Genomic DNA, 24,454 nt, shown 5'->3' with positions numbered 1-24,454 from the left:
TCAAAATTTAAAATTCAACTTTCACAACAATTAAACATATTCACATTCTATTTACTTAGATCTCTTTCTTAACCTTTACAATAACTTAAATTATATTTATTACTGGTTTCTAATTACACAAAACATTCACCCATACAAATTTTCTTTTTGTACTAAATTAAATTACACGAACTTTTCACTGGTGTATTTTTTTTTCCACTTTATCAAATTTATATATATCTAAAATTATAATTAAAAGAATAATAATTTTTAAAACTTTATTTCAAAATAAACATGATAAATATAACCAATAACAAATTCTCTGAACTCTGATACCAATCATGAAAAATAAGAACCCAACATTACATGCATCATGAAAAATCACCTAAGATCTCACACATTTGATACATAAAAACTCCAATAAATAGAACATATATTTACATGCCAAAAACCATATTTACACTGCGAAGAGGCCCTTACTCTAATCTATTAGATTCTTTAAACCATCCATACCTGGCATATTAGTTCTGACCTATTTCACTGCATGCCACATTCACACTTTCTAACCAGTGCACAATCATGATTACAGAAGAAACTTTTAAATATTCTCACATTCAAAGATGTAACTCAGTCACGTGTCTGTAACATTAAACTTACACCATTTCGCTGTCAACTATGAGACAAATAAAGCATTGGGACTAACAACGTTTCGCTGTCAACTATGAGATAAATAAAGCATTGGGACTAACAACGTTCTATTAGAACTATTTCTTTACTGCATTTTTCCTATTACCAAAATCAGCGGCAGCTCTTGCTGCCTTGTCAAGAACCCCAGCAACCATCAGTGCTCCTGTTGCAAAATAACTGCTGTTGACAGCTGCTGTTCCTGCATTGCAAGCCGCATGCCCGGCAGCAACCAAAACTGTTTTTGATATCTCCCCAAAGAACTTGCCAAAATCTGCCACCTTTGCTGCAGCAGTGTCCATGACTTGGTACTTCTCGTCTAGCTCTTTGGCTTTGCTCAATGTATCCTTTCCTAATGTATATCCTTTGGAAAGCATTGTTGTAACCATCTCTGCTGCCTGGTCAGAAAATGGAAGAAAGATGTTCAGTTGCTTATCAAGGACTTCCACGGTCCAATAACATCATTGTTAACACAAGTTAATAAATTTTCAGTGTAAATATTATGACTTTCTCAATTACCTGAAGCAATTAGTATAGTCAAATTGAGGTTTTTGTAGTTTTTCTAAGTATGTTTTTTTAGATATTTATTACAATCATAAGTTTGAGATTTGTAATTAGTAGAATCCAAACTGTTTCAGCTATTTTTTAAGTATGCTAAATTTATTTATGATATTAGTTAGAATTATAAGTTTGAGATCTATAATGTGTACAATCTAATTATTCCAACTATTTTTTAAGATACCAAATTTATTTATATAAATTAAAATACATTTTAAACAATAAAAAATTATAATCTAACTCATCATTATATATTTAAATTGCAATAAAAAACCAAAACATAAAATTGTTACAGAACACAGAATATAAAAAAAACTCTCTTCGCAATTTAGAGACTGAGTGTTTTACTAAGATCAAAATTAAAAAATTTCATATTACATCACAGTCAAAATAAATCAAGTTAATTATAAACAAAATTTGCATTCATAATTTCCTTTTTTCAAAAGGAAAATATTTTACCCGGCACCCATCTACCAAAGCCCTAAAAACAAAATTGGAGGATCAGAAATGTAAAAGACCATGTATGGCACCCATCTACCAAAGCTCTCAGAAGATTAAATTGAAGGATCAGACATGAAAAATTCTACAGGAACGAATATAGCACAAGATTAAATTGATTTGATATAAAAATGGCTATGGCAGTTTAAGCAATGTCTAAATGCAGTATTAGAGTGATCTTGGAGAAATAGATATCTTCTTGAATTTTTTTGAACATTATCGCCCCACACTAAACCATTAAAAAAGAGAGGAAAATAAGTAGATGAAAAATACTCCTAATGTGTTGCCCTCTTCATGAAATTCCATCATATGCTTTTTCCAACGATTAACGGCCTCCTCTGATCCTCCCCATGGCACTATACACACTTGCTGATTTAGGATGGTTGCTCCCTGTTCAACAAGTCAAAAAGATCAAAACCCCATATTTTTACTTAATATTTTTGGCAGCTGCAACACAATAGCGTTATCTCAAGAAACTACATTCAGACTGACCCTCAATAAACTTACATCTTCAATTCTGGCAAATTCAAGGACAATGCAAGATTCCAACCAAAATCCACAAGCAACTAAATCACACCAAAGAATTTACTCTTTGAACCTTATAATTACAAAACACTGATAATCTAGGAAATTCATATACTTACACTCAAAAGCACAGCAGTTTCTAAAGCATAGGGCTCCTGGAAAGTCACAAAAGCAACTTGTGCCCACAGTCCTGCCCTGTTGCCACCCAAAAGAAACATACTATTAGAGGTTATTTTTGACAAGTTTTACACAGCTATGTATATCAATAAAAATTCTTGAGTGTTCTCCAGCTCTATTGCAACCCAAAAGAAACAAAATAAACATACTATTAGAGGTTATTTTTGGCAAGTTTTACACAACTATGTATATCAATAAAAATTCTTGAGCGTTCTCCAGCTCCAGCAGCAAAAATATACATCAAGGCTACTACCTGGCTTGACATTTCCTAGCTAATTAATGTCAAGTCTTACTAAATCAACCACGTTTTCCATAAATCACTTCTCTAATTCGCTAAGCCAAAAATATTATTAAGACTGCACTCTACTACTCCCCAAATTCTCAATAGCTCAATGCTCTGCAACTCTGATAAAACCCCAGTTGACAGCCATGGTACAAAATAGGTAATACTGAACAAATTCTATTACTGCATTCTATTACTCAACAAATTCTGAATAGGGCAGAGTTCTGCAACTCTGATAAAACCCAAATTGACAATTATTGTTCCGAATAGGTAATATTCAACATATTCTATGACTGCACTGTATTACTCAACAAATTCTTAATAGCGCAGTGCTCTGCAACTCTGGAAAAACCCAAGTTGACAACTATTATGACTGCACTCTATTACTCAACAAATTCTTAATAGCCCAGTGCTCTGCAACTGTGGAAAAGCCCGAGTTGACAACTATTATACAAAATACGTAATACTCCACAAATTCTATGACTGCCCTCAATTACTCAAGCGCAGTGCTCTGCAACTCTGATAAAACCCAAGTTGACAACTATTGTTCTCTGACTGCACCTCATTACTCAACAAATTCTTAATAGCACAGTGCTCTGCAACTCTGATAAAACCTAACCCAGGTTGACAACTAATGTACAAAATAGGGAATTATATAAATTGGAAATAAACACTTTTACATAAAACTCAGACAAAAAATCCAGCACCCACCTCTGTAATTTTACGTTCTTTACTATGCCGGAGTATGAGAAAAACTGCTGAACATCGTTTTTCGTTGCTTTGGGAGACAAATTACAGACCTGCACTGTGTAACCGTCAGAAATGGCCATTGGCAATAATTCGAGTATCTGTTATGCTTCGATGCACAATCGAATTGTGAGTGAATAGCAAACACTAATGTGATATAAATACTGCGACATTCAGCATAATTATTTACTTAATGAAGATTGATTAAATTAATACTAGTTGTTAGTGAATCATGATCAATCACGTCAGCTACCAAAGGAACTCAACTTTATTCTTTATCAATTATTTTTAAATTAATGCCACATGTTACTTGCCAATCTATACTAGGCTCAATCTGAAGGGCATCCATCAATCTCTGTGCAAACTCAGAAGATGCGCGGTTAGCATGTCATGTGCATGTGTATTTTACAATCAGTAAAATGGAAGCGTTTTAAGTATGTAAATAATAATAATAAAAAATAAATAATTAATTAATGTGGGCATAAGATAAAAATGAAAATAATTATATTGTTAAAATATATATATATATATATATATAATTTAACATAAGAATTAAAAAAAAATTATGGTTATTGCTATTGGTTAAATAGACATATTTTATAAAACTTAAATATTTCCATGTCAAAATTGTAATATTTGAAAATATTAATTTAATATAGTTTTATTATAAAATTTGTTATCATGCCATGGGATGTAACATCATTAAATCTAATATTAATGTTAAAAAATTATTATTATTATTATTATTATTAAATCTAATATTAATATTAATATTATTAGATTTAATAAGTTTGGATTAATAATTTGAGGAAAAGTTTGAAGTGATCTAGTATTTCTCAAATGCTATTATCAATGTGTTAGTTCGAATTCATAATTTGTTTGTTTAATGATATATGTTTTATCGTTCATATATTATTTTTTATAACACAGTTGGTTACTTTTTATATATTGCAAAAAAGAGGGAAAGGAGACCAAACATGCACTTAACTTTGGAAAAGGCGGATATAGCCAAAAACCATTATCCTCAAAAAGTTGGAATATACACAAACACACGGTAGATAATTATTTCCGCTTTTTCGAAGCCTTGGTGCAATTTTCAATGCTTTTCTTTATTAGGCTCAATCTCCACCGTAGAAAATCCCCTGTCAGATCTGACCGGTCAAACAACTTGCGCGTCACACCACCATCGTCGATCCACCTGTGATAGATCCAATGGCTCGCAGGGATTTCGGGTGGGAAAATTGTGCGGAGAATACCCGCCTTTAAAAGTGGTATTCTCACTCCACCCTCATGATACATGTCCATCAATGAGTGGAATCGAGTGGTTCCCTCCTAAAACCGCTTACCGCTTAAGCTCTGCTCCAAAATACCATTCCTGCTTAAAATGCTGCCTTTCCTCTTTGACTAACTCTCGTGCAAGAAAGCGTCCGATGGCTGTAGATCTGCCACCATCGACAACTGCGACGTCATTTCCGAGATCCTCTTCCACTACAACTGAAGTCAATCTCCGAGATCCAACGGTACCTATGCGATGATTCTTCATCTGTCTCCTCACTCTTACTTTGCGGCATTTCTTCATTTTTTTGTGGTTTCTGGTCTTGAATTATTGGTCTTTGTTGAAGAGAGACCTGTTGCTGTTGATTGCCAAACTGTCTCGGGTCCCCTGGGAGCCTACGCAGGTCCATGTGGATCATGGTATACTTTCTCCATCCTCATATTGGGTGAGGGGGTCAAGGGATACTTTCTTCATAAACTTCATTATTCTCTTTGACCATCCCAACTGGTCTTTCAATTGCTTTGTTGGCATGGCTATCAACGTCCTTATTTTGGTTTCTCAGGACGTGCTTTAAGGTTATATTTCCCAGACTTTCAAAACTTGTTCTGATCCTTTGATAGATTTTATTGACGACTATGCTTTTGAAGTCCCTTTTGGCATCCAGAGCGGCTATTATGATAGCTGAGTCCCCTATTATTATAGGGTTCTTGAATGCATTTTTGTTTGAAAACCTTGTGCCTAGGAGAACGCTGTATGCTTCAGCCCTGTTGTTTGTCATTTCTCCTAGGCTCCATCCATAGGTTATTATTTTGTTTCCATTTGGATTTAGAATAACTTTGCCTGCCCCTGCTTTACCTGGGTTATTTTTTGCAGCTCCGTAAAAAAAAGAAAATGTGTCTCTTCTGTTCTTTTATCCATTCTGCAAATTCTTTATCCTCCAACCTTAATTTCCATTTCTTGTTTGTGTGAAATTCTTTATTTTTTTCTATAGCTTCTGCATTTTCTTTGTTTTCTAACATTGCTTTGCTGTACCAGTCTTTCTCTTCTTGTTGTAAATTGTTCTGGTCCATTTTTGAGATTCCAATTGTACTTATTATCTCTGCAACTGGCTCCAAGGTTTTGCTAGGATTTTTCCTAGATTTGGCTTTTGTTCTTTGAAAATGCATTTGTTTTGGGCTAACCAAATTTGTCAACACAGGATTGAAGGGAGACATTTCCATATCCTATTTATTGTTGCCTTTTTTTTCTTTGTATATGGGTAGCTTTTATCCTAGTTTTTATGAAGAGTTGTCAACTAAATTGTTGGATTTATGTTTATTTCCAAAGGACTTGTTTCCTGATTCCAACACTCTCTCGCCACCATACATTTTATGAAGAAGTGTTGGAATGTTTCTTCCTCCTTTTGACACATGACACATTTTGAGGGCCCTTGTATTCCTTTCTTTTTTTAATTTTCAGAGGTAAGAATTTTTCCTCTGAGAGGGGTCCAGGTGAAGACTTTAATTTTGGGCAGACTCTCTGATTTCCAAGTTGCCTTCCTTGGACTCCAATCATTTTGATTGTGAAGTTTTTGGAGGGGGTTGTACCTCGACTTCACTGTGTAATCCCCTCCATTTAGGTCCCAAACAAACTCATCTTGCTTTTCTTTGTTGATGGGCACGGCCCTTGCCAGATGAACTTTTAAAATTTCCCACTTACTTTTTAGCTTTGGTGGAGAAGCCAAATTTTTCCATCTTACCTAGTTATTCTGATCCCAATCCGAAATAGAATAAAGAGTGTTAAAACTTTGCTCTTCCATCCATCTCTGGAGTCCTCTTAAATTTTGTTACTGATTTAAGGTGGTTTTCCCCATTATTCTATCCTCCCAGATAGAAATTGTTTTGCCATTCCATGGATTTTTGGATATTTGATCTCTAATAAGAGGAATTATCCTTTTAACCAATTTACAGATTTGGGTTCATGGCCTGTCTGGAATAGTATAAATGAGCAGCTTTGTTCTATGAAAATTTAAGTATTTCATTGTTAGAACTTTTTCCCACGAGTGACCATTCCCATTTATCATTCTCCAAATAATTTTTGTCCCTAGGGCAATGTTCATTAGTCTTGGTAGGCTAATTGCTATACCTCTTTTTTCATAGGGAAGCGTAACTTGCTCCCATCTAACAAGGTTGAATTTTTTATTATCTTGTTTTCTTCCTTGCGAGAGGAAGCTTCTTATTATCAATTCCATTTGCTTGTGGACACTTGCCAGAGCCATAATGATTGCATACTGATATATTGGCAAGGCCGATAGAAGTGCTTTAATCAATGCCACTCTTCCTGCTAGGTTGAGCCACATCACTCCCCAATTCTGAATTTTTTCCCTGATTCTTTCCACTTGCTTGTTCCAAACTTCCGATTTTACCATTTCCTTTGCTAAGGGAAACCCAAGATAAGTGAAATCGCTCCCATTTATTTGTAAAGGTATTTCCATTATTTGTGAGATACAATGCGTTGTTTTTGTTGAGGTATTCCAACAATAAATTTTGCATTTGGAGTTGTTTAAAATTCCTCCTGAAGCTAAGAGAAATTCATCCAAGACTTTTTTGAATTGTCTTTCTAAAATGCAGGATGCCCCACCTATGAGAAGGGTATCATCTGCAAAGAGAGAGTGGTTTATATCTTTGACTCCTCTCAATATTTGGATCCCTATTATTTTTTCTCTTTTTTTCTGATTTTCCAGCATAGCGCTCAGCGATTCAGCCATGATGATGTACAAGAATGGAAAAAGCAGACAACCTTGCCTCAACCCTCGTGTGCTTTGGAAAAATTTACTGGGCCGTCCATTGATTAATGGGGCAATCCATGGATTTGATATACATTCCTGGATAATCTCTATGAAATTTATTGAGAAGCCAAACTTTTTGAGAGCTGCTGCAAGAAAGTTATGATTAACTCTATCAAAAGCATTAGCCATATTTAACCTAACAATCATTCCTCTCTCCTTTCTTGGGATACTACTGTGAATAGCCTTCTAAACAATTATCACATTGTTAGTGATTTGCCTCTTGGAGACAAATCCTCCTTGGCTTTCTGAAATTATTTTTGGAAGTAATTTTGCCATTATGTTTGCTAAAATTTTGGTGAGAATCTTATAAGCTGAGTTGCAAAGGGAGATTGGCCTAGATTTGTGAAAAGTTGTAGGATTAGGTTCTTTGGGAATGAGGGCTACGAAGGAGGATTTTGTATTTCCTCCGATCTTTTTTTTTTTGGAAAGCATTTTTGAACATTCTCATTCGATATTTTTTTTATAATTTCCCAATGTTGTCTGTAAAAGGCCATTGTAAACCCATTTGGACCTAGTGCCTTATCAGGGTGGAGATTCCACACAACTTCTCTGACTTCTTCCTCAGTAATTTCTTTGTCTAATTCCCTGTTTTGCTGGTCACTTATTTATTTTTTATATGCTGCAAAATGTCTTCATTAGCTGCCTGTTGGTCACTTGTTGAGAGGAGTTCTTTAAAGTGTTTATGGGCTGCATTTTTTATTGCTTCAACTCCTTTTATTTCTTGACCATTTACTTGAATTTGTTCAATCTGATTTTTTGACCTCCTTAGTTTCATTGTACTATGAAAGAAGGTTGTATTTTTGTCACCGGATTTTAGCCAAAGGCATCTTGATTTCAGTTTGCTTTCCTCTTCTTCTTAAATATTTTGCTTATATATTTCCAGATATATTTCCTTTTCTTGAATATGATCTTGCTTACTTTCTTCCTTATTCTCTTTTTCCTTGCAAAGATTATCCATTTTTTTTTGCAAATTGATTTTCCTAGCTTTGTCCCGGAGATCACTTTATCTTGCTCAATTTTTTAAGTGCATCCTTAGGTTCTTTGGCTTAGTTTCCCAAACAAACCGGGGAGATCTTGTGACACTTTTTTTTTCAGCTGTCATTTATTTGTTTGCCAAAATATTCCTTGTTGTCCCAATTTGAATTATATCTGAAGGGAAGGGGTCCTTGATTTTCCAGCTTTCCCAAGGTTAGCATCACCGACATGTGATTTGAAGCTAAGTTGTGAACAATTTTACTTTTCACAAGAGTATAAGTAGCTGCTATGCTTTCATGAATAAGAATTTTGTCCAACATTTCTTTTATGTTGTTTTTCCCTATTTTTTTGTTGTTCCAAGTGTATTTACCATTGCTTGGCGGAATGTTTATTAATTTGTGCTCTTCTATTATTCCTTCAAGAGCTTCTCTTGACAGATCGCTTTGGAAGATTCCGCCAAATTTTTCTTCTATATTCCTTATCAAATTTAAGTCTCCTCCCAGGATTAAGTTCCCACTTTGACTCTTTGCAATTTCTTCTTTAACTGCTTTCCAACATTGTTCTTTCTCTCTATAGTGATTTGGGGAGTACACATTTATAATGCTATACTGTTCTTTTGTATTGAGATTTCTCAACTCTGTTGAATCCAGTGTCCGTTGATTTTTTGGGTCATTAATTCCCATTTTATTTTATCCCAAATGGTGCTGATTCCTCCTGATGATCCTTTGGCTTCTAATGCCACTCCTTCATAATTTTTAAGTTTTTGAATCATTTTTTATTTTCTTGCTTGTTTAGTTTGGTCTCTTGGATCATATATATGTTTGGTTGTTCCTTGGATAAAATGTCTCAAGCTGCATTGATTTTAAAGGAGGTACCAAGGCCGCGACAATTCCAAGAGACCACTATCATTATGTATTGTTGTGTTGGTGTGGTCCTCCCTTTCCTTTTTGCTGAGTTTCTTCATGATTCCCTGTTTGTTTCCCAAGGAATGAGTCCATTGGTTGTTGCGTTCGTATGGCCATTTTTTTTGCTGCTGCCTCATCTCTGATTTCTTTATTGAATTTCCTTCCCACTTTTTTTGCTGGTCCCAAGCTTGGGGGATTTCTTTGGCTTTTTTTCTTGTTAGAATGCGGTCCACTGAGGGAGGAGGTGGAGATGATAAAGGGTTGGGGGAGGATATGAGAGCTAAAGAGATGGGGTTTGAAGGTGGGGACCTCAGAGAGGGCAGATCAGAGGAGTCTTTTAATGGCTCAAAAGGATTCGGAGTTGTGTGATCAGGAGGAGTAACCTTCGCTGGAGGCTGAGAGGTTGTTTCGTTTGCTTCTTGGGACTGATAGATATTTGATGCGGTCTGCTTATTGGTTCACTTGTTCCCATGTGGGTTCTTGTTCTTCTACATTTTCATGCTCTATTTTTTTAAGGCACCTATTCGCAAAATGACCATACTTGTCACATACCTTGTATTTAAATGGTATTTGCTCGTAGTCCAGCTGCTGAATGTGAGTCCACTAGTTGACCTTGATCTTTACTGCCTCTGGGAGGCCTTTTCCGAGATCTACTTCCACACATAGTCTTGCGCATGTGTGCATGCTGTCTTTTGGCTCACATCTGTCAATATATTTTCCCACTGCGTTTCCTATAGCCTTTACAGATTCGTTTCCCCAACAGTGAAGAGGAAGATGTGGGAGCCTGACCCACACCGGCACTGCATTTGGGACATCCATCTTTGGATCAAAGTTTGGCATCCACCTGTTCAGGTATAAACCTCTGGAGTCCATGAGGTAACGTCCATTTCTAAATATCATGTCTTTGTCCTCCTTTGTTTCAAAGAGAAAGGTGTAGTAACCCCTTCCACAAAATCGCATTGCTATCTTCCCCTGTGTGGTTGCATTCCAGTTTCTTTCCACCCATTTTTGCACTGATTTGGGTGAAGGCCATAGCCCAGTGAACTGTCCAACAAGTCCACGTTCTGCCATAGAGATGATTGCTCTTCTTGGAAGTGTTGGAGGGAGAGAAATCTTTGGGATACTTTCAAGTTTCTTTACAAATTTATTGACTGATGGCATGTTCCTTGGAGCTCCATTCTCTGCGATCAAAGATGCGAAGGCTTCTGCATTTTCTTCATTCCCTAGCTGCGAGGAAGGGTGAGGATCTCCCTCCGCAGAGGACCGCATGGTCTGGTTGGCCTAAGCATCAGGAGGCTGTCGAGAGAGGGATCTGTAGGGGGCAATGACGGCTAGGTTAGCACAGGCTTGGGCTGGGATGTTGCGCGTGGATCAAGAAATATATCATTCATATATTATTATAATTATAATAATATGTGATTTAAAATTTATATCAAAAAATTTGTAATATTTTTTTCATATTTTTAATAAAGTATTTTATCTTTTTCAAATATAATAAATTTTGAATTAAGATGGATTTATACCAGTTATATATGTGTGTAAGGAATTACATATCTTCTTCCTATTTAATAAAAAAAGAATTTGTTCTCAATTGCTTTATAAATAGATAGGCAAATAATTAACATTGAAATATTTTTTGTTATCAATATTTTTTTAAATGTCATTTATTACCATCATCTACACATTAAAAGAATGACAAATCTTTATCTCTATCATGTTCAAAGAGAATTGTAGAATAAGAAAATATTTACTATCAATTATTTTACGTATAAAAAAAACTTAATATAAAACATTTTATTGAAAATGGATACTCAAATATTTTATCTATAATTAATATTATATTTCTTTTATTATTAATATTTTTTTAAATGTCACATTCAAATTTATTATTATATAAATAAAAGACTATACATTTCCCTAGTATTGAGTTGTAAACACACCTCTCAACACAATAACAAATAATTGAAACTTAATTTCACATTAAATTAAATTACACACATATTAAATTATCAAATAAAATTATTAAAAAAAACATAATAAATAAAATCATTTTTATTAATAACCATGTCAAAATTATAGAGTAAAAATTAGTTTTAATTTTATTGTGAATGATATCTTCACCAAGTTTATCTTGGAATGAGTCTCAAATTGCCTAATTAATGTTGATCGCAAATTTCAACATTCAATCCCATTGGAGCAAAATCAACAACTAACTTTGCTCCATGCTAGTTGAATGTATATAATCTCCCTCAAACTAAATAACCTTCTATTCATAACTTGTAAGTTTACTTTTGTTTTTATGAATTATTGAATTCATAACCATGCATTATAATATATATTTTTTAATATGAAAAATTACAAAAAAATATTTTTAGTGTTCATTTTTCAAGTTGAGAAGGTGAACCTTGAGCCATTGCATTTAAGAAGATTTTTGAAATAATAGAGCTAGCTCTATGCACCATGAGTCAAGCCCCCCTAAAGGTTGATTCTACACTTGGCTCAATTCACTCCCACAAATATGGCAAGAAGCCATGCCATTAATAAGGTCACTTGATTAGATAAAGCAATAGACACTAAAGTCACAACCAAGCTCGTCACAATTGATTGCCTCCTCCTTGACTCAAGAATGATAAGTTTTCCTAGCTCAATTTAGCTATTTCAATGAAAAATCATTAAAAGTGACAAAACAAGCTAGTGAAAAGCCACTTGTTACTTCGTAAGAGTTAGACCCTCGACCCTGATATGTGACTCTCATTATTTGTTACTTGGAAAGAGTTAGATCCTTAACCCTCATATGTGATATTCATTACTTGTTACTTGGTAAGAGTTACGCCCTTAACTTTGATCTAAGAACTTTCTCCAAGAATGAGATAAGTAATTTCTATTAAGTTTTTATCATTATCTTTATATTCTGTTGAGATTTGCTAATTTAATTTTAATTTTATAATATATGATTTTTATCTAATTTTTAGATTTATAATTAGTTATTATGTTTTACTTATAACGACGGTGTTATATAATTAATCGAGTGGGAACTACTATTTTAAAATAAATTACTTAATATCATGAATCATTATTCATGTATTATCTCTTATTTTAATAATATTTTTATAAAAATTATACAAACAATTTCATAATATTTATATGTTTTTATAATAATTTAATTTAAAATTATAATATAATTAAATATTAAATTATAATAAAATAATTTATTATTTATGATATTTATTATTATTATTATTTGTTTTAATTTTTAATTATATCTACGATTTTATTTGCTTATCAATATCATTAAAACATAGAAAATCCAATTCAATAAATCAAATATCTGAAAAATCATTACATTCCTAAAAATTTACATCACAATATATCATCCACATTATTTTACTCGAGATTATTTGCATCACAAAAAACATCCCAAATATTATTTTAATCAGAATAATAATCATTTTTACGCTTTAAAGAATAAGCTTGACCATAGCTGAAAGAAATATATATGAGAATAAAATAAAATAATGTCGGTACCATTCCGAAATCCATGGAAATCAGATGGGCCCAATATCTGTTACTTAAAACATTGGAAACTTGAGGGTAGAATAAGGAAACCATAATGTTCAAACCTCAATTTTAAGGTGCTGTATGTTCTTATAAAATCCAATCTGAAGGATCTACTTTTTCATAAATGGATGAGGGAATTTCCTTTAATAAATTGTATATAATGATTATATTGTGCGTATTATTTTTTTTTTTTTGGAGTTCTTCCATTTATGATTGTTTGTATCCATATATAATTATTGTTTTTATATAGTTTCAATTTGTACTAAGGATTTTCAAGTATCTCCTATGCATATATATATAAAGTTAGGTTTTGATTCCACATATATTTTATACATGAGATATTTTTTTCAGAGTTATCACTTTTCTTCTCATGGAAGGTTGGAATTTGATATTATTAAAATTACAAAACCAGGTAGGAATCAAAATGGAGATTGGGTAAAATCAACAAAAGTTTAATGTATATCAGTCAATATATTCTTGAGTGTGTAAAGTGTGGAAGACAAATAGGAAAGTAGTGATGATGATGATGATGATGATGATGATGATGATGATGATGATGATGATGAAGAATATAGATAATTTTATCTTTTAATTTCATTTTATCTATTAGCATTTGTACTGAGAGGCGCAAAGCAACGTCGATAGGATATCTGGACCCGAGTTTCATATTAATGTTGATTAATCGAAATATCGCGTTTGCCTGTCTAATGGGAATTTAGGGTTCTTTGTTAATAATCAACCAAATATAGTATAGTTTAATTGTTTACGGAAACTATATTATAATAGCAGCATAGGAGGGGCTATAGCTTTTAAACAATGCATAACCATATTACAATGGATGTCGGGAGGTCCCACACGCCACATCATCAATGTACTCTCACACATTGCAACGACATGGATATCAGAGATTTTTGAAGTTGTGCACAAGCTAAAGTTTCGATATGTCAATAATGTCGATATTGCAATATGACATATTGTTATTACTTGGTGTGACCTTCGATGCAACATATGCGATATTTCAATAAAACTATTTTGATAAACCAATCGGGTCCGCAACATAACACAATCGGAGCTTTGGTCTTATTGGAGGATCTTATCGCAGGTTTTAACATGACATGCCTGCAAAACTTGTGATAGGAAAGTTCTGATGCACGGACGCGATATTAGATTTTAAAACATTATAATAAGGGTAGTCGGGTCCGCAGAGCATATCATGATAAGAGATTTAGACTCATTGAAGGATCTTATGGGAGGTCCCATTCCAAAAGCTTGATAAAGGGCAGATGTGATTTAGTAATTAAATCGTTATTAAAACAAGTTGGGTTCGCAAAGCATATTGCAATCAGAGATTAGGCCTCATCAAAGGATCTAATCAGAGGTCCTATTCCAAAAACCTCTGATATAGATCAGATGCGATTGAATAATTAAATTCGTTATTAGATCACATCGGGTCCGCATATCGGAAGTTGGAGAAAATTACATATTGAAGATCGAAGTTTTTGGGTGGAGACACATAACAAAACACCGATATGATTTCTCTGATTTGGTTCTAGATATTTAGCCGATATTGTTTCTCTTTTCTCCTCCGATAATAGTGTTTCTACCCTTTGGTTCTTTCTCTTGGGCATATGCGGGCTTCTCTTTGGATCTGCACCTCCTTGGATTGTCACTCTTGTTCTTGACTTCTAATGGTTTCTAGAGCATAGTTCCCTTGTTTATGAAAACTATCCTCCAATCCTCTAATCCCTGCCAATCCTCTAACCCCACCAATCCTCTGATCCTCCGTTATTTGTCTCACCTCCAACCTTTGATCTTCGATATACTACCCACCTCTATATCACAATTGTTATATCAGGGTTTTCTAATCGGCAGTTATCCTTTCAAATCCATGATATGAAAACGTCGATGTGAAACCTCCGATAATTCTTCCCGCCTATAATTCTAAACTTCTATGCGTTATAAGCCTATCGCAGGTAAACGTTATCCCAAGATTTAATGGTACGACAATGAATTTTTGGCAATAAAGTTTTCCAATATGCTAACATGTAATGTGACCCATGTGAATTCATGCTTTATCAATAAATGGCCAAATGTGGAGAATTAATGGTTTTCAATAGAATAAACGCCTTCATTATCACTGAGGATTTCCTGAAATTTCGCTCATAGAAGTCTTGGATTATTGCATAATTGGTTATTTTCTAAGTTATTTTCTCTAAATGTGAGTTACTCATCACTTTTGTTTTTCTCTTGACAGGCTAGTCTCGACAAGCATAATTCAGTTGAAATGTCTTGACTGACCAAACCTAGGAAGAAACTTGTTGTTCAACAACAATCAGTCGCTCTGTCCCCCCGAGGTTGTAGAATTTCCTACATTATTTATCGATACCACATGCACCCCGAATGCTGAAACCTCCAGCTGGGAGGCCATGTATCACCTTTCTGAAGATGAAGAGCCGAGGGTAACAAAAAGAGTAGCCACAATTGAAGATTCATTCCCAGTTTCCGATACTACATATAATGATCTGACCAATTCATTCCTCCACAGAATTGGTGCTTGACCTAACATCCTTGCTTACATGGATATGATCAAATGGGTTGTTTACCATATAAACATAGCTGAGAGAAACTTTATGACGAAGAGGAACATGGTCATTGGCTCTTTCACCAGCAAAGATTTGACTCAAATGTACCAATTGTCGGAAGCTTAGAAGAAATATGATAAGGACTTCATTGAGAAATTCATGAAGGAAAATCAGGATCAATCTGAAGTCATCAAAGGATGGAGAAGAGATTCCAACAAGCACAAGCGAGAGGATAATGTTGGAAATACTGAGAGGGGGGGTGAATCAGTATTTCTTATTTTTTAATTGTTCTAGTGATTGCCAAAAGCATATATAGATATGTATATGTATACATAGAACACAGAAACCAACAGCTGGAATAAATGCTTTTATTAAAACTCCAGACAGTGCAATGAAATAAATACAATATAAGTATATATCTGACTGTGAATAGTTGCCAAGCTCCAACTTGGACTTCAGTGAGGCTCCAACCTCTAGAGCACAAACTCTGTTTTGCAGTGGTTCTGCACTTAGGAGCACCTACCCCTAATGACTTTAGTCTTGTTCAATTTTGAGGCTCCAACCTCTTGGGCTCCAACCCAACCTTGGTATAAACTGGTATGCTGCTACATTCTATTTAGCTGAGGTTCTCTCACTCCTACTCTCCTACCTCTGCTGCTTCTACAGCCTCCGCTGCTTCTGCTGCCTCTTTTATCTCTGCTGCTTCAGCTACCTCACACTCTAGTCCTTCACCATCACACCAACACCAACAGTTCTCTATTTTTACTGTTTTATACATTCTCATGCCTTTGTCCATTCGTTTCCGCTTACTTGCTGGCTCTTTGGCTTCCTTCTCCCTTGCTTCAGCTTCGACTTCCTCAACACTCACTCGACCTTCTGGCTTCCCTCCTCCATTCGCTTTAGCTTCCTCTGCGCTTGAATTAACCCATGCTTCACGGGACACGTTCAAGAGGAAGAGGGGCCAAATTACAATAGAAATGATGCTTATTAAAAAAATATCAGAGAGGTCCCTTTTTTTTTTAAGTTCACGAGTCGTGAACTGTTATTTGTTTGTAATATAGATGCCCAAGATCAATTCCAGAAATGAAGCGTTTCAACATATATATATATATATATATATATATATATAGAGAGAGAGAGAGAGAGAGAGAGAGAGAGAGAGAGAGAGATAGATATATATATAGATAGATATATATATGACTTCTTCCTATCACCAAGGGACATGTTGATAGGGAGGAGAGGCCGACTTGTATATGAAAAATATATATGTCGAAGAATCTTTTATTCACAAACTTATTACTTCACGGGAACCATATAAACGAGGATATAGCCATATAGAGGTCCCACATGCCACATCATCCTTTTATCGCAATCGCCGCTTTCGGAGGTTCACACATAACATAGTCGATTGTCGATGGCCGATTCCCCTACTAGACGCGATATTATATAAACTGTTTTTGATGAGTCCATCGGGTCCGCATGCGTCATCGCAATCAGAGGTTTCGGTGGTGACACATAGCCGAACCGCCGATTAGCGCTGTCGCCGATATACATATATATGTTGATATATATATATATATATATATATATATATATATATATATATATAGAAACTTCTCCGCCGTTCTCCTATTAGATCAATCAAAAACACGTGAAGTTAAACCTGCCATCCAAACATTCATAAGGCGATCTGACGACGTTCGCTCCTCCTGATCCCACGAACCGCCTGCATGTTAACTCGCGATAAAGCGGTTTTCAACTGTTCCCTACCGCCACGCGTCACAATTCTAATGGAATCGCGAGCCCATGTACGAATACCACTTGACTCCCAAGGGCGGTGTGAGCATTACCGCTTACCGCTTAAGCCTGCTCTCCCCGCCCGATAAACCTTATGCATCTTCCGCGCCCCGCGACTGTTGGATCTGCCCGTCTGAGATCCAACGGCCTACGATCGTCTTGCACCTCACCTTCTCGATAGCCCCTATCGTGTTGTATCTGTTGTCCATCTGCGCAATCCGACTATCAGCCTCGTTCCTCCATTTAGTTCGTCTACCCGCCATAAAGACCGCGCTCCTTAATTTCTCTATGCATCCGAAGGTTGTTTATAGCTGTTACTTGCATGCATATAAGCTCTCCGATGACTTATTTGCATGCCTCCATTGGCTCTGTCTGCTCTTTGCGCTGTTTTCTCCTCTGGTGGCTCTGTCTCCTCCTCTTGGATCTGATAACTCTGTGTGCTCCTCTTGGCTCTGTTTGAATATTTCCATATTGACATCAATGACAATCTGTGTCCAACAATCTACCCCTTTGTTATTGATGGTAATATTCTTCTGCTCTCTCTCCCCCTTTGACATCAATGGCAAAGGAATGCATATGGACTCCCCCTGTTAACCTGCTCCCCCTGTCCTGCTACATCTTTATGAATGAACTTGAGTGATGATAAAGAAATAACCCCCATCTTTTGATGCAGATGTTTGAATGCTTCTCGAGGAAGAGGTTTTGTGAATAATCAACTATCTGCTCCTTAGTACTGATATATTTCAGGACGATGTTTCGTTCAGCTACTTGCTCATGGAGGAAATGATACTTGATTGGTATGTGTTTGGTTCTTGAGTGCATCACAGGATTTTCGCTGAGACTGATAGCACTTGTGTTGTCATAATAGAAGATAATTGGTTCATCTATACATATGTTGACATCTTTTAGAGCTTCCTTCATCCATAGTGTCTGAGTACAACAGTCTGTTGTAGCAATATACTTGGCTTCGGCTATGGATAATGATATGGATCACTGTTTTTTGCTGAGCCAGGATACCAAACGGTCTGCTAGGAAGAATGCATTTCCACTAGTACTTTTCCGATCATCTATACTTCCATCCCATTCATCATCGGTGTATGCAGTCACAGTTAGTGTTGAGTTCTTTGGATACCAAAGACCGAAATCAGAAGTTCCCTTTAGATATCTGAGAATTCTTTTTACGACTAATAAATGGGATTGTTTGGGATCAGATTGAAATCTTCCCACCATTCCTACTACTTGCATTATGTCTGGTCGTGTAGCTGTTAAGTACAGAAGGGCTCCGATCATTGACCTGTAATAAGTTGCATCCACTAGAGGGGAGTCATCATCTTTGCTCAGTTTGCAGTTTGTGGTCATAGGTGTGCTCATGGGTGCACAGTCCTCCATTCCATATTTTTTGAGCATGTCTTTTAGATATTTTGTTTGAGATATACACAATCCTGCTCTAGTTTGGGACACTTGAAATCCAAGGAAGTGGGACAACTCTCCTATCATTGACATCTCAAACTCTTTTGACATGTTTTGAGAAAATTCATGGCTCATTTCATCATTATTACTAGCAAAAATCAGATCATTGACATAAACAAGAGCAACTAGTAACTTACCTTGATCTGTCTTTATGTATAGATTGCTTCCAGCCACTCCCTTTTTGAAGCCTTGTTGTTGTAGGTAGTGATCCAGTCTCGCATACCAAGCTCTAGGAGCTTGTTTCAACCCATATAAAGCCTTTTTCAACTTACAGACTAAGTCCTTTCCTGCTGTTAGATCAAAACCTTATGGCTATTCTATGTAGACTTCCTCCTTGAGTTCCCCATTTAGAAATGTTGATTTCATGTCCATTTGATAGATTTTGAATCCTTTTGAGCAAGAAAATGCCAAGAACATCCCGATAGCTTCCATATGGGCCACTGGTGCAAATGTCTCTTCAAAGTCAATTCCTTCAATTTGTGAATAGCCTTTGCAGACAAGTCTTGCCTTGTTTCTGATAACCTGTCCTTCCTCATTCACTTTATTTTTGAACACCCATTTGGTTCCTCTTATCTTTTTTTCCTTTGGTCGAGGTACCAACTCCCATGTCTTGTTATTCTCAATTTGGGACATTTCTTCTTCCATGACTTTTACCCAATGAGGATCCTTACTTGCTTCTGCAAATGTTTCTGGTTATATCATAGATAGGAGGGCAATGACTTTTCTCTTGGGTGTGATTGTTATCCTTCTTCGGGTCTGCACACCTTCATCTCTATCACCAATGATCTGCTCTTCTGGATGATGTCTTTGGACATACTTCATCTTTGAAGGGGTATTAGGTGGTTCTCTTTCCTCCTCTTCTTCTTCTTCTTCCTCTTCTATTTCTTCCTCTTTAGGTTCTTCTTCTTCAATGAGAGAGTCATCTTCATGTTCTTCAATTTCCTTTTCTGGAAGATCTTCATTAACCTTTACATCAATGCTTTCCACTATTTTCTTCAGTTGATAATTGTAGCATTTGTAAGCCTTGCTTCGTGTAGAGTATCCAAGAAATATCCCTTCATCAACTCGAGAATCAAACTTTCTGGGTGAGCCATCATTTATTTTTATGAAGCACTTTCTTCCAAAGATCTTGAAGTACTTCACCAAAGCAGGTCTTCCTTTCCATAGCTCATAAGGAGTTTTTTCACAATTTGGTCTTAATTGAGTTCGACTCAGTGTATAGACAATTGTCCCAACTGCTTCTCTCCAGAATTTAGGTTGTAAGTCTGCTGCTAATAGCATAGTTCTTGCCATTTCTTGGACTGTTTGGTTTCTTCTTTCAACTACCCCATTTTGCTGAGGTGTTCTGGCAACCGAGAATTCCCTTTTAATTCCATGAATATTACAGAACTCAATAAACTCGTTTGATGTGAATTCTCCTCCTCTGTCTGTTCTGAGGCACTTAATTTTTGAATCTTTTTCTTAATTTTTGCTGAGGTGTTCTGGCAGTCGAGAATTCCTGTTTAATTCCATGAATATTACAGAACTCACGAAACTCGTTTGATGTGAATTCTCCTCCTCTGTCTGTTCTGAGGCACTTAATTTTTGAATCTTTTTCATTTTCTACAAGGGCTTTTAGATTCTTAAAACACTCAAAAGTTTCAGATTTATACTTTATGAAATATATCCACATCATTCTAGTATAATCATCAAAAAATAACACAAAGTACCTTTCTCCTTGGAGTGCTTGATTTCTAGTTGGCCCACACACATCAACATGGATGATCTCCAAGGGCTTCGATGTAGAGAGCTCCATTGTCTTGTGGCTGATTCTGGTTTGCTTTCCATGTTGACATGGACCACATACTACTTGATTTGGTTTGAATAGCCTTGGGATGTCTTGTATAGCTTTGATCTTGCTGATATTGATTAGATTTTTGAAGCTTGTATGTCCAAGTCGCTTGTGCCACAGCCAACTCTCATCTGTCTAACTCAAGTAGCTTTTAATTTCTTGAATCTTGTTCAGAATGTAAGTGTTGTCTGGTGTTCTCACCCCTTTTGCCACAAGTTTCCCTGAGGTAGAGTTCCTTATTTCACAGTATTTGGTGTTGAAAACAACCTTATGTCCTTGATCACAGATTTGGCTGACACTCAGGAGGTTGTGTTTGAGTCCGTCAACCAGTAGAGCATCTTGAGCTTTTCCTTTTCCATTGATCAGAGTAACTGTTCCTTTTCCTGCAATTCTGCCAGATCCACTTCCAAAGGACACATTCCCTTCCTTTTTGCTTAATGAGACAAACTTCCTTCTGTCTCCTGTCATGTGTCTGGAGCACCCACTATCTACAAACCACTGGTTTCCATTATTTTGAGCATATAGAGCCAGGTCGCATTTGTCCATACTGGAGTTCTTGCTACTCGTCTTTCTTCCTTTGAGTGGGCAGTCTTGTTCATAGTGTCCATTATTGTAGCAGAAAGAGCAAATCAAATCAAATTTGGTTAAGGGATCAAATGAATTGAAGGTTTTGATTTGTCCCTACCTTTTGGGGGCATATGAGTTGATTATTCGTTCCTTTATCTTTGTCTTTTCACTTCTGTGAGCCATACAATGTCTGGCTTGATGACCGAAGTTTTTATAATGAAAGCAGTGTCCAAGAAAGATGGTTTTGTACTTGTTGAAGCAGCCACGGTTTGAGTCAATTTCCTTCCTGGGAATTACTCCTCCCTCGTTCTTTGGATTTGCGATAGGCCCTTGGTGGAGTACAGGTTTGTATCTGCTGTAGTGTCCATGATTCAACTCCACATTCTTCTTTGGAGTAATTCTCTCTTCATTCTTGGGATCTGGGATGCACTTCTGATAACATACTTTTTCATCTTTTGGATTGCAGGAAAGTGCATCGGCATAGCTTTTCGCACTATTCTTAGTGCTTGAGGATTCTCCTTTGAAACCTATTCTAGACTTGTCATGTTAAAGTTTTTGATTTTTCAGAATAGTTTCAAGTATTTGAGAGCTTTTATAGCCCCTTTTAATTTTCTCCAACTCCTTTTTCAGAGACACTATTTCGGCCTCATGTTCTTCACAAGTCTCTTCTTTTTCTTTAAGCTTTGCTTCCAAGAGATCTTCTCTCCTTCTTATTTCCTCATTTTCCACTTTGAGAGAAATGATTTTGTTCCGTAGTTTCTCATTTTCTTCAATGGCGCTTATTAACAGTTCATCTATATTTCCTTCCAGCCCTGAATCATCATCTACGAGTGCCATGAATAATGTTTCTTGGCTTTCATCATGATCACTTTCCTCATCTGATTTCTTTTTGATGACTATAAACTCATCCTCATCAGACTCATCTTGCTTGGAGAAGAAGTTTTTCTTATTGAACCCTTTCTTTTTGTGTGCCATTCTTTTAGAATTTCCTTCATCATCACTGTCATGTTTATGAGGACATTTTACTGCATAATGACCTATTTTACCATATTTAAAACAAATAAGAGGATACTTGCCTTTAAGATTAGATCCTCTCTTCAGCTTTTGTACAAATTGAGGCAATTCGAATTCCACATCTGAATCATCACTATGGTCATTCCTTTCTTTCCCCTTCTTTGACTTTGAGGCCTTGAATGCTGCATCTTTGGAGCTTGGGCCACCTTTCCTCATTTCATAAGAAGTGATAATTCCATGGAGTTCATCCATTTTGAGGGTATCTAGATCCTTTGCTTCTTCTATAGCGCTTATTTTGGAGTCAAATCTGTCTGGAAGAGACCTTAATAACTTTTGAACAATGGTACTTTCTTCAACTTTTTTGTCCAATCCTTTTAGGGAATTTACCACTTCAGCTACTCAGAGGAGGTATGTTGCAATATCTTCTTCATCTTCCATCCTCAAACTTTCAAATTGTCTTCTGTGAGTTTGAAGCTTTGCCTTTTTGACTTTTGAGTCTCCATCATACAAGCTAACTAGCTTCTCCCACATTTCTTTGGCAGAGGTACAGTGCATGATTTTTGTAAACTCAAAATCAGTGATTCCACTAGTGATGGAGTTCATGGCCTTTGCATTTGCGATGTAGGCTTTCCCCTCATCTTGGTCTGTTGGAAGAGTAGAAGTCGTTTGGTATTCATTTTGAAAAAAATGCCAGACTTCAGGTCCAAAGGACATTAAGTAGTAGGTCATTCTTTTCTTCCAAAAACCAAAGTTAGTGCCATCGAACAAAGGAGGTCTTCCTGATGCTTCGTGATTTCTCATCATGGCTGCGGATCCTTCTGTTGGGTCCCTATAATATTAGTGATTACCCCATTACTATTGTATTTATACCCCTTATTTATACTGTTGTGCCCCTATTACCCCCATGTTGTTATTTCTATGCCCCAAAGAATCCCTCTTTTGTTATTTTTGTGGCTTTATATTATTATTGTTAGGTCGACTGGATTATATTGTGACTCCTTAGACTCCTATATATAGAAAGGAGGTTTTGTCATTTGTATCATCCAAGAATTGTTCATTTATGTAATGTAAAGGAGGTTGTCCCCTCGAAGGGGCTGAATTATAAGGCGTTTATCTATCTTTTCTATCTTTTCTTGAGCTGGTTTCATAACATTTGGTATCAGAGCTTTGGATTCTAGGGTTTCGCTGCTCCAAACAGGTCATCGTGGAATTTTCGCTATAACTTTTTTTCTGTGACGTTTCAGAAGTCACAAAAAAAACCCATTTGAGAAGAAATCGCGCTGAACCTTGGGTCCGAATTTCAGAGCCTTTCGCGTGATATTTATGGAGATATGATCTGAGAAATTTGGTCTTTTTGCAGACTCCTGAATTACATTCAAAACAGGTGACCTGGGGAAAATCGTCATAACTTTCTCTCTGGGGATCGGATTGAAATTTCGTAAGAAGGTACAGAAAGAGGACGGACTGTAGTTTCTTGTATGTGTGTTTTAGATTCAAAGGTTGAAACAGTGACTCGTGGCACGTCGTACAAGTTCGCTCTACTGAACCAGTCTAAAAGCAAGTCACTGTGGGAGATTTCACATAACTCTTCCTTGGAGAATCCAATTTGGCTCAGACTTGTGGCATTGGAAAGAGGATGAAGAAGGCTACTACAAGCAGCAATTTCAGAACTGGATGATTCGAAATTACAGAGATACATCAGATTCAATATCAGGCTTCTATAAAGTGAAAAAAGGTGTGTAGTTTTTTTTTAAATTTTTGCTTAAGCTTGGTTTGAAAATTTATTTTGAAGGAATTCAAAGGGCATAGTAGAGCATTATTATCGGTAACTGATGCCCCGAAAGAAAATGCAAACACCTAGTAAGGAACCTGAAAGCTCTAGCATGACTCATGAAGAAGAGGAAGAAATGCTACATGATATATCAAAATTACAAGAACAAGTGCAACACATGTCACGCTCACAAAAGCTAACAGAAGCTAAGATAAATGGCGTAGAATCTAAGATAAATGGCGTGGAATCTAAGATAAAGGGCATGGAAGCTAAGATGGATGATTCGAAGAGAGACATGGCAGATTTGAAGACAGACATGGACGAATTGAAGATAAATATGAATAAGTTGCTACAAGAAATGGGCACTAAGGGCGAAAGGGTACTAAAGGAAACTCATGATGAGAATAAAAGAAATGTTAATCATGATTCC

General features: G+C 36.0%; 1 protein-coding gene across 1 annotated transcript; it reads right to left on the bottom strand.

The window, feature by feature from the left end:
- Window positions 1–413: 413 nt before the first annotated feature.
- Window positions 414–3,589, bottom strand: LOC149200026 (binding partner of ACD11 1-like). The gene is made up of 4 exons (XM_089402577.1): window positions 3,416–3,589; window positions 2,364–2,439; window positions 1,993–2,109; window positions 414–1,061 (listed from the first exon to the last, which is right to left on the bottom strand). The coding sequence occupies exons 1-4, from the start codon at window positions 3,532–3,534 to the stop codon at window positions 744–746; spliced, it is 630 nt and encodes a 209-aa protein (XP_089258703.1). The 5' UTR covers window positions 3,535–3,589; the 3' UTR covers window positions 414–743.
- Window positions 3,590–24,454: the final 20,865 nt, after the last annotated feature.

Source organism: Pinus tabuliformis, chromosome 2_1 (assembly GCF_031772625.1).
Source record: "Pinus tabuliformis cultivar Carrire ecotype Pingquan chromosome 2_1, CPIR1, whole genome shotgun sequence".
Lineage (NCBI taxonomy): Eukaryota > Viridiplantae > Streptophyta > Pinopsida > Pinales > Pinaceae > Pinus > Pinus tabuliformis.
The sequence above is the reverse complement of the archived record's forward strand: the minus strand, read 5'-3'. Positions and strand labels throughout refer to the sequence as shown.